We start from the raw sequence: 15,709 nt of genomic DNA on the forward strand, positions 1-15,709 counted from the left end.
CCACTCCTCTGCAAGTCCCAACAAGTCGGGGGCTTGTCCAGGCGGGCAGATACCAGGACAGGACGCACCCCACAACCACACACAGAAATGCAGATCCCTCTTCCCAACACGGGTATGCAAGCCCCTGCGTAGACAGGCCTGGCTCAGGGGCCCTCAGCCAACCCTGGCTCTGCCAGTACCACACAGGGGACCCTGGGCCAGCTTCAATCTCTGGGCTTCAGTCTCCCACTTGCACCATCAGAGGATCACGTCTGAGGTCGTGCCAGCCCAGGGCCAGCTGTCCCCTGGAACTTCCAGCCCAGTTATCTCTTCTTAGACCCAGGAAACAAAACTGTAGTGCAGGGCCCTGGGCTGGGAGTCGAGAAACAGCCTTAACAGGCTCTGTGACCCCATCACAGTGCTTTCCCTCTCTGAACCTCTGTTACCTCCTCTGTTGAATGAGCATCATAACGGTCCTGACCTTGGTGCATTAAACGTAAAGAACCCAGCGTGTGCCTGGCACATAGTAGGCACTCAATAAGTGGTACCTACGATTACGACTGTTACTACCACCCACACACCCCCATCTGCACACATACTCCCTCCCTCATGCAACTCTCCTACCAACTTTCAGCCACCATCAACTCCCCAGGGTCACCTCCCATGAGCCTGGAGGCCCAAAGGAGACAGGGCATCGACAGCAACTTGCACCTCTGGCCCTGAGACGCCCACAAGCCTGCAGCACAGGCCCCCAAGGGATGTGAATCCTGTCCAGACATGGAGGCAAGCAAGCCTGCCTTCCTCGGGTGGGCCTCCCCCGTGGGGAGTGGCAGGAGGTCTTGTGGCCACCCCAGAGGGCCTGCAGAAAGCTGCCTCTGCCTACCCCAGCCTGTCCCAGCTGCCAGCCACTGTTGGGTGGACCCCAAGGCCATGCAAATGGGAGCATAGGGAGATGCCCAGAGACTCAAGTTGGTAGGGGCCTCTAGGGGTCTTATTCTCTGTGCCCCTCACCCCAAGCAGGCCTGGGACAGACAGGATGAGATACCCCTAGTGGCAGGTACTTTATTCCATTATCTCAGGGATTCCTCCACACCATAGTACCATCCCCACTACAGAAAAGAGACTTAGAGAAGAGTGATTTACTCCAGGCCATTCACGTTGGCAGAGCCACAGCTGGAACCCCGGCTGGCCTGCGGCAGGGCCCACATCCTGCCCCGGGTGCGGGCCTGCCCCGGCTGTCTCCCCACCCTCACAGCAGGGGAGCCCCAGGCCCAGCTTTCAGCCCCGGGCAGCACCCACCCTCTCGCTGACCGCATTGTACTTGATGGCCAGCTCATCACGCTCGGCCCGGCTCTGGGCCAGCAGGTCCTCCACGCGGGACAGCTCCTGCTGCAGCAGCTGGTTCTCCTCCTGCAGCGACAGCATCGATGCCATCTCTGGGGTCGGCAGAGGGGCTGGAGAGGGACAGCGGGCACAGGATTGGCTTCTACCTGGGTTCAGGGGGCTGTTCTCCCCCTGTGGGTGCCCGGCCCATCACTGGAGCAGGAAGATGGACCAGGCCCCCAGGAGGAGCCTGGTGGGAGTGGATGCAGCACTGGATGGCATGGACAGAGCTGAAGAACAGGAAGGTGGGCAGAGACAGGCCTGGAGCTAGACGTGGAGTGGACACAACCATAGCTGAAGTGTGGCCCCAGCAGGCCCAGGGGTGAACCACCCAGGGAGGTTGAATCTAGGAGTCAGGAGACTCAGGCCTGAATTCTGGCTCCTTCCTTCTCCAATTACTGCTCTTCTGCAGGCCTCAGTTTTACCAATCTGTGAAATGGGTGGAACAGTAACCAGACCAGGAGAGCAGGGAAGCCTCATCGAAGGGAAGGGCTCCACGTAACTTCTGAGGCCCGAGCTTAGGATAGTGTAGGTCAGGTGATGGGGAGGCGGAGGAGGAGGATGAGGAAGGCCAGAGGGAGAAGTCAAAGTGTCCTCCCATCCTGTGGGCTCCCCGTCCCCCAGCCAGAGAAGTGGACACACACCACGGGCCTCCAGGCTCCTCCAGCCTGGGGTGCAGGCTCTCTAAGGCTCTCTGTCTGGGGCTCGCAGGGGCCCCAGTATCCCTGGTCCTCCCAAGGCGGTTAAGGTTGGACAAGGAGTGCGGCAGGAGCACCAGAAACGGCACCAAGAGAGCTGCAAACATGCCGGCTGCAGCTGAGTGCCTTCCCGGACGCTCAGAGCACATCCGAGGTGGTGGCTGCCGTCCGCCGGGAGGAGCAGGGGCAAAGTAGCCTTCCTCCCCACTGGGAATGGACAGCACCACTCCTCGGACTCCTGCAAAGCTCTGGGCTAAGCTGAGGTGCCCTCGCCCTGTAACCTCAGGTTCAGCCAACTCACACCTTCCCTGGGAGGGAACGTGGTGTTTGGAGCTGAAGTGTTTGCAGCAGGCTGTGGGCAAGCAAGGAGGGGCACTCAGCCCTGCCTTCTAGCAGCATCGCCTGGGGAACAAGTCTGGGCAATTACACCTCTGAGCCTCCATTTCCTCATCTGTAAAACGGGTCCCTCCATTCTAGGGTTGTGCCTCCCTCACAGAGAAAATTCAAGAAATGAATGATAAATCATTAATATCATTATGACCATTGAGGGGGGCAATGTAAGAAGAGGGGGATGTGGCAGTGTCCGTGGAACAGGAGAAGGACAGGTGGTACCTGGGCTCTCAGGCTGGGAGAAGTTGCGGGTGACAATCTCCCTGATGCGGGCAGGCAGGCAGGCAAGCTGACACTCCTGGGCTGGGTCCTGCACGCTCAGGCCCTTCTCCTGGCCCAGCCCCAGGACATTGCTCTCCAGTGTCTGCGGGAAAAGAAAGAGGGTCGGCAGGGTACCTGGGACCCTGGGCTCCCTGGCCTGGGTGGGAAAGGGGCAAAGTCCTGCCACCCAAGATGTGGGTGCCCAGGAGACCCTCAGGAGGTCTCCAAAATGAAAGGAAGCCTGGGAGTTAGGATCAGAAAAAGCCCCAAGGGAGGAAACTTTTTTTTGGTGAGGAAGAGTTGCCCTGAGCTAACATCTATGCCAATCTTCCTCTATTTATATGTGGGATGCCACCACAGCATGGCTTGATGAGCAGGCTGTAGGTCCACACCTGGAATCTGAACCCGTGAACCCGGCCACGGAAGGATCCAAATCCACGAACCCCAGTCTGCAGAAGCCAAACGTGTGAACTTAACCACTACGCCACTGGCAGGCCCCTGGGAGGACACTCTTTGTCCCCTGCCCTAGGAAGGAGGCCCCCTTGAGGGCCAGAGACATGAACCAAACCCCCGCCACCCACTCACAAACCCAGTGGGGGAAGCAGTGGTGGGGGCTCCAATCTAGCTCCGACCCTAGATGGGTGAGGACCCCACTGTGCCAGCACTGGTCACCCCAACCCTAAAACCTGGGAGTAGGGACCCTCCACCCGGCACAGGGCACGGGGATAAGGGAACCACAGCAGTTGAGTCCCACTCACGCCTCTACCCCCAGCCTGGCCCGAGCGGAAAGCTGGGGCCCCTGTGCACCCCATCACCACACCTCTCTCCCCCAGATGCGCTCGCCCCTCACCCACTCCTGCTAGGCCGCGATCCCCTGCCCTGGACGGGGTGGGCAGAGCCCCCAAGACCCACCTGGATAAGGGTCTCCAGCGCCGGCTGGGCCTCGGACGACCCCTCCAGCCCCAAGCTCATGGAGGGGAGGCTGTGGGCACTCCTCCCCCCCCTCCTCCAGGGCCCCGCAGACTAGGTCAGCCCCCGTGCCCCACAGCCGGACTGCTGCGCTGAGCAGCGGGCAGATTAGGCTTAAATCCCGCGGTGCAACCACGTGACCGCGGAGGTGGGCGGGTCCCCGGGAGGGGGAGGGGAATGGAAAGGAGAGGAGGGGAGGGAAGCGAGGCGGAGTGGAAGGGGAACAGAGAGAAGAGGAAGGATGACGAGGGGTAGGGGGGGAGGGGGAGGAGAAAGGCAAGGGGGTGGGGAGGGACCTGGAGGTGAGGACCTCCCCCCCCCCCACACACACACACACTCCACTCTCCCCAGCAGCTGGGCCCTAGAGCCCTCCAAGTCCAGGGTGGGGTCAGCATCCAGGAGGCATGAAAGGCCAGAGTCCTCCAGACCATCTTTGCTGACCCAGAACGGGGCCACATGGTTTGCTGTATTTACAGGGTGCTGGGGTGACCTCCGTCATCAGGTGTAAGGCAAAGAAGTCAGCGGTGGAATCGCCCAGACCATCAAGGAACTGAATCCTCCACACCCGGGCTCCCACCTCCACCCTGCCACTGGCTGTGTGCCCTCGGGAAAGCAGCTTTGCCTCTCTGAGCCTGAGTACTTGTGTAAGATGAGGATAATATTGGCACCCACTGAATGGGGTTTTCTCGGGGATTAAACAAAACATCGAGTGTGTATAAAGTTTGTGTGCTTCTGCGCTGGGCTCGGAGAGAGCATTCGCTAAGTACTAACTTCATTTATTTGAAAATCTGATGTGTGCAGTCCCTGTACCGCAGTCCCCATATCGCAGGGGCCTGGGGCTCAGAGGTCCATCCACTGCCTCGCCTCGCATTGTTCCTTTCCTGTGCCAAGGAGGCTGGATGGCACAGTGGTTAGGCCTGCAGCTCTGGAGTCAGGGTCAGATCTGGGGTCGCACTGGCAACCCAGTTCTGCCACCAGTTGGCAGTATGACCTTGGACAGGTTACCTCTCTGAGCCTCAGTTTCCCCCTCTAAAATGGGACTAATGGGACTACCACGGAGAGTTATTGTGAGGCTGAGGGTGAAATGGGCCGCAAGGTGTAAGGGGTAGAGAACCGCAGCTGGCAGGTAGCCAGCAGTCAGTAAATGGCGGCTCCTGTTCCTACCGCCATCAGCTTCCCTGGTCCAGGCTCCTGCTGCCTCTGGGCCTCAGGGCGCCCTCTGCGCTAAGTGCTGTGTCCCATGGGAGGCACATTCATGATATCTCATTAAATCCTCACCTCCACACATTTCCAGATGAGAAAACCGAGGCTCCGAGTGTTTGGGGCTCCCACCTATTCAAGGCAAGGCCACAGCTCATTCCGTGTAGGCCACACAGCCTCCTAGGAAGTGCCTCGAGGGCAAGGCTGGGGCATCTGCACTTTAAGACTCTACCACTGAGTCCAGGTCAGACCCAGGAATACAGCAGGTGCTGCATGAACGCACATTAGTCCAGCCTGGACCCCTCACCCCCAACTAGGGAATCTGTTCTGCAAATGGAAAATCAGGAAACAGGTCACACCAGGCCAAAAAGGTAAGCGCCGCCAAGTGGCCATGGCAACCAAGGCCAGATTTAGAGGCAGACAGCTGTCACTACAAAACCTGGGACCCCCATTTCCCACCTCTGGAGACCTTCCAGAAACCCCTCCAGAGGCTGCACACCCTCATGAGAGCAGGGGGAGGCCACGAACACCCCTGGGGACCTCCAGCCCTGCCTGCTCCGCTCTGCAGACAGAGGGCCCCAGATGCGTGAGGCGAACTGAACTGAATTATTCTGTGTCTTCCCCCAGCCAGTGCCCTAAGGCCTGGGGGAAGGGAGCAGGAAGCCAGGACCCTGGGCACTGGGTCATACCAACCCTTGGCTTTGCCCCCAAACTTCTCCCGCTAGAGTCCTACTGGGTTCTGCAGATCCCAAGAAATGATATCTAAGCCCTCTGCGTGTGTGCCGCTCTCCAACACCTGCAGCTTCCATCCAATTCTTGAAACAATGATTGAATTCTTCATAGGAAAAGTCTGGATGCTACAGCCTCAGCCTCTCACTGCCGGGACTCCAATCTTGGCTGTGCCTCCCCACCAGCTGGGTGATGCTGGGCCAGTGACTTTGCCTCTCTGAGCTCCAGTTTCCTTATCCGTAAAATGGGACAATAATGGTGTCTGCTTCTAACCTGAGGATTAAATAAGATGACCCATGCTTAGCTGTGTGCCTGGATGCAGTGTGGCAGAAACTGCCATGTGCTCACCAAAAAAATTTCGGATCCTTCTTAGGAAAATGGCTAGAAGCCAGATATGGCCATGTAGTCAAGTTCTGGCCAGTAGAATTAAGACAGAAAGAATGTTTGCCACTTCAGACCTGGCCTATAAAAACCTCCCATATGGGCCAGCCCTGGTGGCAGAGTGGTTAAGCTTGGCATGCTCCACTTCAGTGGCCTGGCTTCCATTCCTGGGTGCGGACCTACACCACTCATCTGTCAGTGGCCACGCTGTCGTGGCGGCTCACATACAAAAAGAAGAAGATTGGCAGCAGATGTTAGCTCAGGGCAAATCTTCCTCAGCAAAAAAACCCACAAAAAACAAAAAAAAACCTCCCGTGAAGAATTGTTTCTCTCCTTCCCTGTCTACCAACTGGAAATAACGCTGAAATCCTACAGGATGCCAGAGCCACAAGATGGAAGGGGTCTGGGTCCATGGGTCACCATGCAGAAAGCAACCTGCCAACACCCAGCAGGACTTCTCATGAACCAGAAATAAAATTCTGTTGTGTTAAGCCTCTTGAGATCTCGGGGTTTCACCATCACATCAGCTAGCATTGCCTTAATTACTAGAGGTAATTAAGTTCAATGGTGGCTAAGTGTTGGCTATTGTTCCTGTTATCATTATGTCATTAGTAATCCTCGCTCGTCTCAGTCCCCAGCCTAGAACGTTGTGCCTGGTACACAGAAGACCCTCAGCCATTGTTTGGGGAACAAATACAGAGGGGACACCCTTTGCGCCATCCCCCCCCCAACCCCTGCTCAGCCCTTGCCCACCCTCCAAACCTGCTGTCTGCCAGGTCTGGCTGCAGGAACTGGCCAAAAAGTCCCTCCAAGATGACTCGGGAGTTTCAACCATACTAGCTGTTCTTGCCCACTTACCCCTTCTTTATTCTCTGGTTGCTAACTAGAAATTATAACAAAAATATTGAACCAGCCATGAGCCGGGCCCTGTGCCCAGAACTCTGCATCCGACCCTTATCTGTTTGGCAGCCCCATATGTAGGTACTGTTCTACCCACTTGACAGATGACAACACTAAGGCTCAGTGACGTTAAATACCTTGCTCAACGGCACCCAGCCACGAAGAGCTGAAGCCACAGCTAAGACCCAGGTATGCCTGGCTCCACAGTTTTAAACAATAACGCAATGGCTACCATTATGTTGCACTTACTGTGTGCCAGGCACCATGCTGCGTCTCTGATGTGTTGTACAGAAGCCAGTGCCATCTCTTCATGGCAGAGATGGCTCCTCATGGGTCTCCCCATTCCCCTCTTCTCCTCCCACCCCACTCTATTCTCAGAGAGTAGAGATCACATCCCTCTTCTGCTCAAACACCCCCCTCCCTACCACCCCACTGCCTCCTCTCGCACTCAGAATAAAATTCAAAGTCCTGCCACAGCATACAAGGCCTGCCCGATCTGGCCCCAACCTGCTTCTCCCACTTCCTCTCCTTCCCTCTCCTCTCTGCTCATTCCACTCCAGCCATGCTGGCCTTCTTGATGCTCAAACACACCAAGCATGTTCCCACCCCAGGGCCTTCGCACCTGCCATTTTCTCTGCGGGAATGTTCTTCCCCCTTCCTGTCATGGCTCACTCCTGCTTGTCAATTAGACCTTGGCCAAAAATGTCACCTTCTGAGAAAGCAAACCCTGACCTCCCAGCAAAAGCGGTCCCTGCCAGTAGTCAGTCACTGTTTTCTCCAACATGTATGTTGTCTGTCTCCTCCAAGGGCAGGGACCAGTGGGGCTTGTTCGCTGCTGTCTCCACAATGCCTAAGGCCCAAAATACCAGGAACAGCTGCTGAATGAATGAATGAATGAATGCGAAGAGACAACAATATAGAAACTAAATGAAAAAAAAAAAGAAAAAGAAACAATGCCCCTGGGCTTTGGCGGGGGTTACATTGGGCAAGTCTTGCCCATGGATGACGTTACTCATAGACTGGGATCCCAGAAGGACGCCAGTGAACACATATCCAGCACCTGCCACATCGCAGGAGTTCAGGGATCCCAGGGAAAATCAGGCAGTGCCCCCCACAGGACTCCTGGGTGGGAAGGGTGCCTAGTCTCCAAGGGCTGACCCCGGTCCCCAGAGCTTGAGAGAAAGATGGGAGAGGAGGCGCTAAGTCAGGGAAACTCCTAAGATCCCCGGATCCTGACTCCTGTGGTCTTTCCTGAACCCTCCCTCCCGACTGAGGAGCCAGGCCTGGCTTAGCCTCCGGCCACTCCTGCCAAGGGATTTGTTTATTAAGCACCTGCTGTGGGCTCAGCTAAGGAAAAGGGAAATCTCAGATGAAAACAGGCAGAAGGCAGCCTCATGGATCACTCCCCCAGGGTCCCAATCCCCTAGACAAGTCCGGGCCCCAGAGGGAGCTGGGGAGACTGGCCACCACGGGACAGACATGGGCCCAGAGCACTGTCCTCTTGGGTTTGCATAAAAATCACGTTCAAAATGCCAAGCTCAGAGACTGGCACAGGGGGCCGCAGGCCTCATTTCGAGAAACCCAAGGAGGGCCCAAATCTCTGCACAGGCTCTGCCATCTTGGGCAACGCCATTGACCGCTCTGGGCCTCAGCTTCCTCGTTAGTAAAATGCAGCTATTTTCCACTCCGCAGGGCCGCACTGAAGGTGAAGTGACATCGCACACCAGGAGGGCAGGGACGGTGCCCGGCCCACAGGAAGCCGCAGGAAGGGATCTGCTGTTCGTGGTGACCGTTGGGAAGGGCCGCCCACGACAGCTCAGCCCGGCGGAGCGAGGGACCCCCGGCTGGGGGCGCTCGCCGTGCGCCTGCAGGCCGCCCAGCTCGGGCAGGCCCCCGCCTCGTGCGGCCCACCGGCGCCCGCAAGAAGCGGCCGGAGAGGGAGCAGGGCGGCCTGCAGGATGTCCGCAGCGCCCGCGGCGCGCTCCCCCGGCGACGGCGCCCCCCAGCGTCCCAGCGCCCCTGGGCCCGGGACCGCGGCTCCCGCGCCCCCAGCGCCCCCGGGCCCGGGACCGCGGCTCCAGCCCGCCCCCTGGCGCGCGCCCGCCTGCCCGCCGCCCGCGCGCCGCATCCCAGCCCCGCGGCCTCCTCCCGCCGGAGCGCGCCCCGCGCGCCCGAGCCCCTGGCCCGCGGGAGCGCGCGCCGCCGGCCTCCTACCTTCGCGCGCGCCGCCGCCGCCGCCGCCGAGGCCGAGCGGGCCGGGCCGGGAGGGGACGGAGGGCGGAGCCCGCGCCCGAGCCGCCCGTTCCCGCGTCGCCAGGGGCGGAGGGCGCGCCCCTGGGGCCGGGGCGGGGCGGGGCGGCCGCAGGCAGCGTGCAGCGGGCTCCCTCCGCGGAGCGTTTACTGGGCACCCGCGCGGGAGGAGGGCTCCTCCGACGCGGTCGCACTGACTGCTCCGGACAGCCCCGCAGGCGGGGATTGTTAGCGCCTTCTGCATAATCGGGATAGTGAAGACTGGCAGTCCCCAAGGTCTCGGAGCTGCAAGGTGGCAGAGCAGAATGGCACCCAGACCCAGCTGCAGGGTCCCCCTGCCGCCTCGGCCGGCGTTCACTGGCCCGCCTTAAAGGCCTTCGCCTCCTGAGCCCGGCCATGACCCGTGGCGCGGGCCCACTGCGGGCTTTCCCTGCCCGCCTCTTTGGGGCCGCAGGAGCAGCACTGAGGCTTCTGTGACTTGAGCGTGGGGAGAATGTCTCCCTTCTCCTGTTGTCCTGCCACCTTGGAGGCGGCGCTCTGGCCTCAGTTTACTCGTCTGTAAAATGGTGGAACCCCATCTGCTGCCCATTTCTTCTCACGAGCTCGCGCGCCTTCCCCGAATAGGATGGGGTGAGAGCGTGGAGGACACCACGCGACTGAAACTAAACAGGGGTGCGTGTTTCTGTTCTAACACTAGGTTAGCTTCCGTCCGGTCACTGGCCCGCGCCTGCCGCTGTTCTTGAAGGCATTGGATCAAATCATCCACTTTCAAAGGGAGGCGGGTCTGAAGCTCCAGGCTGAGGGAGCGGTGTGCTCTGTTTGAAAATGCATGTTTAATTTTGTGATTTGATACTTGGAAAACAGTAAATGCCCAGAAAGCAAAGCGGCAGTCCTGCAGCTGCGGGGTCAGGCCTGCAGCTGCGGGTTCTGCGTCGCCCCATGGTGGGAGGGCACGCGTGGTACCACGTTCTATCTTTGTTACCGAGGAGCCTGGTTTTTATATCTGAGAAACCGCACTCCAGGCTGCTCATGTGCCCTGCGGGCTTGGAGGCCCCAGAGGGTGCAGCAAGGCTGTGGCCTGGGCCAGGGCTGAGAGCTATTGGTCGAGGGAGATTGGGGTCAGGGTCCGTCCCTGGCGTGTGGCTGCGAGTGGGGTGCCAGGTAGAGAGGAAAATAGCACAGTTCCCCTGAGGTGTCCCTGGCCCAGCCGAAAGAGGGCTGACTGACCTCTGCCAGTACGCACAGCCAGCCCGCACGTGCCCCAGCATAGCCCCGGTCTGTGTCACCCTGGCTGGAGTCCCCAGACTTGCTGGGTCCCTACCCAGACCCTGAAAGGCTCCTGGCCTCACCAGTCCACTTCTGGTCCTGCCTGCCCCTGCGGGGGCCCTCATTGGAGTGTTCCTTGCAGCACCAGGGTCTGCACTTGGCCCTGCCATTGCCCCTCCCTCTAGCGGACCTGCCTGTCACCTGGGCCTGCCCAGGCCCCTCTCCACCAGGTCTCCCTCAGTTACCAGTACCCGCACCCCGTGGGCAGGCTACAGGGGCTGCGTGCCACACGGTGCTGGCTGCTGCCTCTTGTATTTTCTCATTCTGTCCTCAGCCCCTCTGAACACTCCTGTGAAGCAGGAGGTAGGCTGCAAAGTTGGTTCTAGGATTAGTTCCATTTTACAGATGAGGAAACCAAGACTCAGAGAGGGTCTGTCACTTGCCCAAGGACACACAGCAGGAAGTTCTATGGCTTCTAATCCCACGCTCTTTCTACCGTGCTGCCTCACATGAGACTTTGGGAGGGACAGCAAATATGGCTCCTCTCTCCTCTACCCTCTTACCTGGAGCCCACAGGAGCCTGTGCAGGGAGCTCCTCGGGGGGGGCCTCTGGCTCCCCTCTCTGTGAAGGGGCTCGGTCCCCTGCTGTGCTGATTCAGCGGCTCTGCTCCGTTCAGCCTGGCCTGTGGTCATGTGAATCCCCAGGGCTGCTGCCCACCAGTCACCCTGTCCCATAATCAGGTGGCACCCAGCCCAGCAACCCTGAGACCAGCCACCAGAAGGGAGTTGTGCCAGTGCTCACCTGCTCACTGTGGAGGGTTCTAAATCTGCACTCGGGTAACAGGGAAACAAGCGACTGGAGTTACCACCCCCGGGTTGCTAGGGCCAAGTGCCTGCCAAATCCGGGCACTAGGCTGCGCTGGACTCTGCCCACCACCAGCAAAGCCACATCAACCAGCAGGCTCAGAGGACGGGCGCTTGGTTAACTGGATTCGCGGGATAGCTTAAGGCTAACTCGCAAGGTCTTTCTACAATGCCTGACTTTAGGAGTAAAAAAATTAGAAAGACAAAGCTGTCCAGCAATAAGTGACTTGCACGTATAAATAAGTCATGGGTTGTTCACCTGATGGGAAACCATGAAGTCATTCCAAATGTTGCCGAAGAGCATTCAGTGACTGGAGACAGGGTACAAGACACTAAGTGAAGGTCTCAGAGCAGGAGGACAGAAGAAGCCCCTATTTGTAAAAGAAAAATTCACACCTGAGCTAACATCTGTTGCCAATCTTTTTTTTTCTTTCTTCTTCTCCCCAAAGCCCCCCAATACACAGTTGTATATTCTAGTTGTAGGTCCTTCTGGGTGTGCTGTGTGGGGCGCCGCCTCAGCATGGCCTGATGAGCCGTGCCATGTCTGCGCCCAGGGTCTGAACCAGTGAAGCCCGGGGCCACCAAAGCGGAGTGCACGAACTTAACCACTCGGCCCCAGGGCCAGCCAAAGTGTACTTCTTATATATAGATGTATTAGGAAAAAGATGAGAAGACATTAAAATGTTAACCCTGCTTTTTATCTTTGGATGTTGGTATGACAGTTGACCTTTTAAACATAGATTTTCTTTCTTTGAAAAGATGATATAGGGGCCAGCCCTGTGGCGTAGTGGTTAAGTTCGTGCACTCCACTTCCGTGGTCTGGGATTCACAGGTTCGGATCCCGGGCACAGACAGCACCACTCATCAAGCCACACAGTGGTGGCATCCCACACAAAATAGAGGAAGACTGGCACAGATGTGAGCTCAGCAACAATCTTCCTCTCACACACACACAAACACACACATACACAAAGATGGTATGTTTACATGGTTTGAATTTAAATAGTACGGAAAGTTATACATTAAAAGTAAGTCTCTCTCCGTCTCCTAGTCACCCAGTCTCGCCCTGTGGACAACCTGTGGGGTGCTGTTTCCTCTATACCTTTCCAGAGGTACTTTACGCACATAAAGAGTGTACTTTCCCTTCCCATTTTTTTATGCAGCAGAGAGCATATTTTCTCTACTCCTTATTCTGCACCTTGCTGCCTGCCTTTGCTAAAGCTTAGTGATCATTGCCATCAATATATAGAGTTTTTCCATTCTCTGTTTCCCCCAGGGATCTAACAATCCACTGGATGAACATACCTAAATTTATATAACCCATCCCTGACTGATGGCCACTGGAGTGGGCAGACTGTGGTGAGCTGAATTGTGTCTCCCCAAAAGCTACGTTCCAGTCCTAATGCCCAGTACCTGTGTGTGTGACCCTACTCGGAAACGGGGCCTTTGCAGATGTAATTAGTTAAGGATTTTGAGATGAAATCCTAAAATTTAGGTGTATTCTAAATCTAGGGTGGGCCCCAAATCAATGGAGGGTGTCCTTACAAGAAGAGGAGAGGACACACACAGATACACAGGGAGCAGGCCATGTGGAGACGGAGGCAGACTGGAGTTAGGCTCCTACGAGCTGAGGAATGCTACAGCCTTTGGAAGGAGTGTGGCCCTGCTGCCATCTTGATTTGACTTCTAGCCTCCAAACTGGGAGAGAATAAATTTCTGCTGTTTTAGGCTACCCAGTTTGTGGTAATTTGTTACAGCAGTCACAGGAAACAAATTTGTAGGTAACTTTTAAGATGGTCCTCGACCATCCCTGCCTCCCAGGACTCACACCCTGTGCAATGCCCCAGCCCGAGAGTGTGGGTGGCACCTCTGACCTGCTTCCCCTCCGCAGAATCCAGCCAATGGGATGGGATGTCACTTCTGAGATAAGACTGTGATGGCTATCTTCCTGGCACTCTCACTTGTTCACTTTGATGGAGCAAACTGCCCAGTTGTGAATGATGGAGAGGCCCGCGTGGCAAGCATATGTGAGTGACCTCTGTCAGCAGCCGGCACCATGTGAGTGAGCTTGGAAAGGGATCCTTCCCGTCGAGCCTTCAGACGACCCCTCAGCCTGAGAGAGGTGCAGAGACAGGGGACTCAGCTGGGCTGCACCTGGACTCCCGGCCCACACAAACCATGAGACAATAAATCTGCGCTGTTTAAGCTGCTAAGTTTGAGGGTGATTGTTACACAGCATAGATAACTAATGTAGACATGTAGGCTATTTCCAATCGTTTGCTATGACAATATTACAGATGATTAGTATTTTTTGTTTTCATATCTGCATGACATCAGTAATCAGAAAGAAAACATTAAAGTATTTGTCTGCATTCAAGCTGCAGTGAGGAAAAATTGTTCTTCTCTCTACTCCAGTCCACTCTGCCTACATAGTATCTTCCTGATACTTCCTCCAAAGAATCAACAGCTATTGAGCGCCTACTGTGTGCCCATGATGCATTTCAGTGGCTTCCAATCACCTATGGGATAAAGCCCCACCCCTTGCCTGTCATTGAGTACCTGCCATAGTAGGGCCTTTTTAACTCATGTGGCGGGAATGTGAACTGGCGCGTATTAGGCAGGTCTTATGTGCCGGCCCTGCGGGCAGCTCAAGTAGATCAACACGGATGCTGGAGCCAGGCTGCTCGGTTCCAATCCCAGCCGGCCACCTAGCAACTGAGTGACTTGGGGCAAGTACACAATCTCACGTACTTCCATCTCATCATTTGTAAACAGGGAGGAGCCCCTGCCTTGTGGGGCTGCTAGGATGATGAAGGAGCTTCACGTTAAGCGCACAGAACAGCACCTAGCAGAGTGAGGGTTACATAAGCAATAGCTACCCTCCCTGTGAGGGGGAGAGGCAAGCCCGCAGGAGCACAGCAAGTGACCTCCCAAGGCCACACAGCCATCAATCTGCCCGGATCTTTTCACACCAATGCCGGCTTCAGATACGCTTTGTTCACTTCTTGTATGACTTCTCTCTTCCTGCAGAACAATATTACGATGAACTCAGCAGCTTAAAACAACACATTTCCCCTCTCACTTTCTGTGCTCAGGAGCCCTCTGCAAGGCTGCAGCCAGGTGTCGGCCAGGGCTGGGGCCCATCTGAAGGATCACCTGGCAAGGATCAGCTTCCAAGCTCACATGGTTTGGGCAGCATTCGGCTCCTGGGCTGCTGGGCTAAGAGCTTCAGCTCCTCATCAGCCGCCGGCTGCTCTTGCCACCTCGACTCTCGGCTAGAGCAGCTCACACAACATGGCAGCTCGCTTCGTCAAAGCCAGCAAGACAGAACCTCTCAGCAAGACAGAGGTTGTGATCTTATACAACGTAATCATGGAAGAGAAATTTTGTCATCTTTGCTTTATTCTGCTGGTTAGAGGTCACAGGTCGAGCCTACGCTGAAAGGAGGGAATTACACACAAGGGTGTGAACACCAGTTGGGGATTGCGGGGTGCACCTTAGCATCTGTGCCACACCTCAGTGTATCCAAACCCTCCTGCTGTATAGAGAGCAGCTCAAATCGCACAGCCCCCAACCCAGTGCCCAGCTCCTACCATCCGTTTTCCCCCACCCCCACCCATTTGGAAGCTTCAGTCCAGAGGTATAATTGAAGACATGCCTGATTTGGTATCAGGGGTGTTCCTGGGGACCCTGGTCCCATAGCAGGTTTTTTTCTGCTGGGATCCCAGAATGGTGGATGGTGACGGAGAGCACCAATCTGTCCCTTGCCCCCCAGACCCCTCAAGATGCTTTTCAGGTTAGATCCTTGACGGCCGTTTCCTCTCCATCACCATTATGAGGAACAGCTCTGGGGATGTTACCTGATTCTAGACAAAGGTGATTAAGATCAAACTATAGGATGGGCACTTGCTGGCACTTTAAGTGCCTCATCTGAGTGACACCCAGCTTAAGGAAGGAGCCTGTGGTCACACACCTAAGCAGCACACAGCCTAGATCCGAAGCCCAGGTCTGCCTCCAGAACCCAAGTGCTCACCTTCAGTGTACCACAGCTCTAAAGAGCTCCTCTCCACCCGCGCCTCCTCATGTCCAGCCTCCGAGCACTCACACAGGAGGGGGAGGTAATGGGCAACAGACACACGGAAGTCCACCTCTCCCGAGACTCCTCTGACGCCATTTCCTCATCCTTATTCAAAAGGCACGAGGATCCTCTGCTTCAGTCTTCTTTCTCCTCTCTCACACTGTTTATCAGCCAGAGTAGCTATTTCTAGAAACGACAATAAAAACTGCATCTTTCTTCAGAACCCTAAGGCAGGAGAAGTCCCGTGGCCTTTTTAATTTTATTTTTGGCCTCTGTGTGCCTGTACACCCTTACTATTTAGAGAGACGCTTCCTCTGGGAGGTCTTGGTAGGAGGCATGGGTCCCTCCCACATTAGAAGGC

The 15,709-nt window shown here is 56.4% G+C and overlaps 1 protein-coding gene across 7 annotated transcripts in view; it reads right to left on the reverse strand.

Moving 5' to 3' along the window:
• The window catches only part of CROCC (ciliary rootlet coiled-coil, rootletin), a 52,440-nt gene extending 36,906 nt beyond the window's left edge, over positions 1-15,534 (reverse strand). For 4 of the 7 annotated variants that reach the window (XM_070260867.1, XM_023635656.2, XM_070260866.1 and 1 more), the window contains exons 1-3: positions 3,624-3,768; positions 2,673-2,814; positions 1,279-1,433 (exon numbers count right to left, since the gene is read on the reverse strand). In XM_070260867.1, the coding sequence (XP_070116968.1) occupies positions 1,279-1,433; positions 2,673-2,814; positions 3,624-3,683 (357 nt within the window). In that variant the 5' untranslated portion in view covers positions 3,684-3,768. Of the gene's footprint in view, positions 1-1,278; positions 1,434-2,672; positions 2,815-3,623; positions 3,769-11,529; positions 11,642-15,303 lie in introns of those variants that run through there. The other 3 variants (XM_070260865.1, XM_070260864.1, XM_070260868.1) reach the window with 3 other exon arrangements.
• Between the last annotated feature and the right edge of the window lie 175 nt (positions 15,535-15,709).

Source organism: Equus caballus, chromosome 2 (assembly GCF_041296265.1).
Source record: "Equus caballus isolate H_3958 breed thoroughbred chromosome 2, TB-T2T, whole genome shotgun sequence".
Taxonomy (NCBI): domain Eukaryota; kingdom Metazoa; phylum Chordata; class Mammalia; order Perissodactyla; family Equidae; genus Equus; species Equus caballus.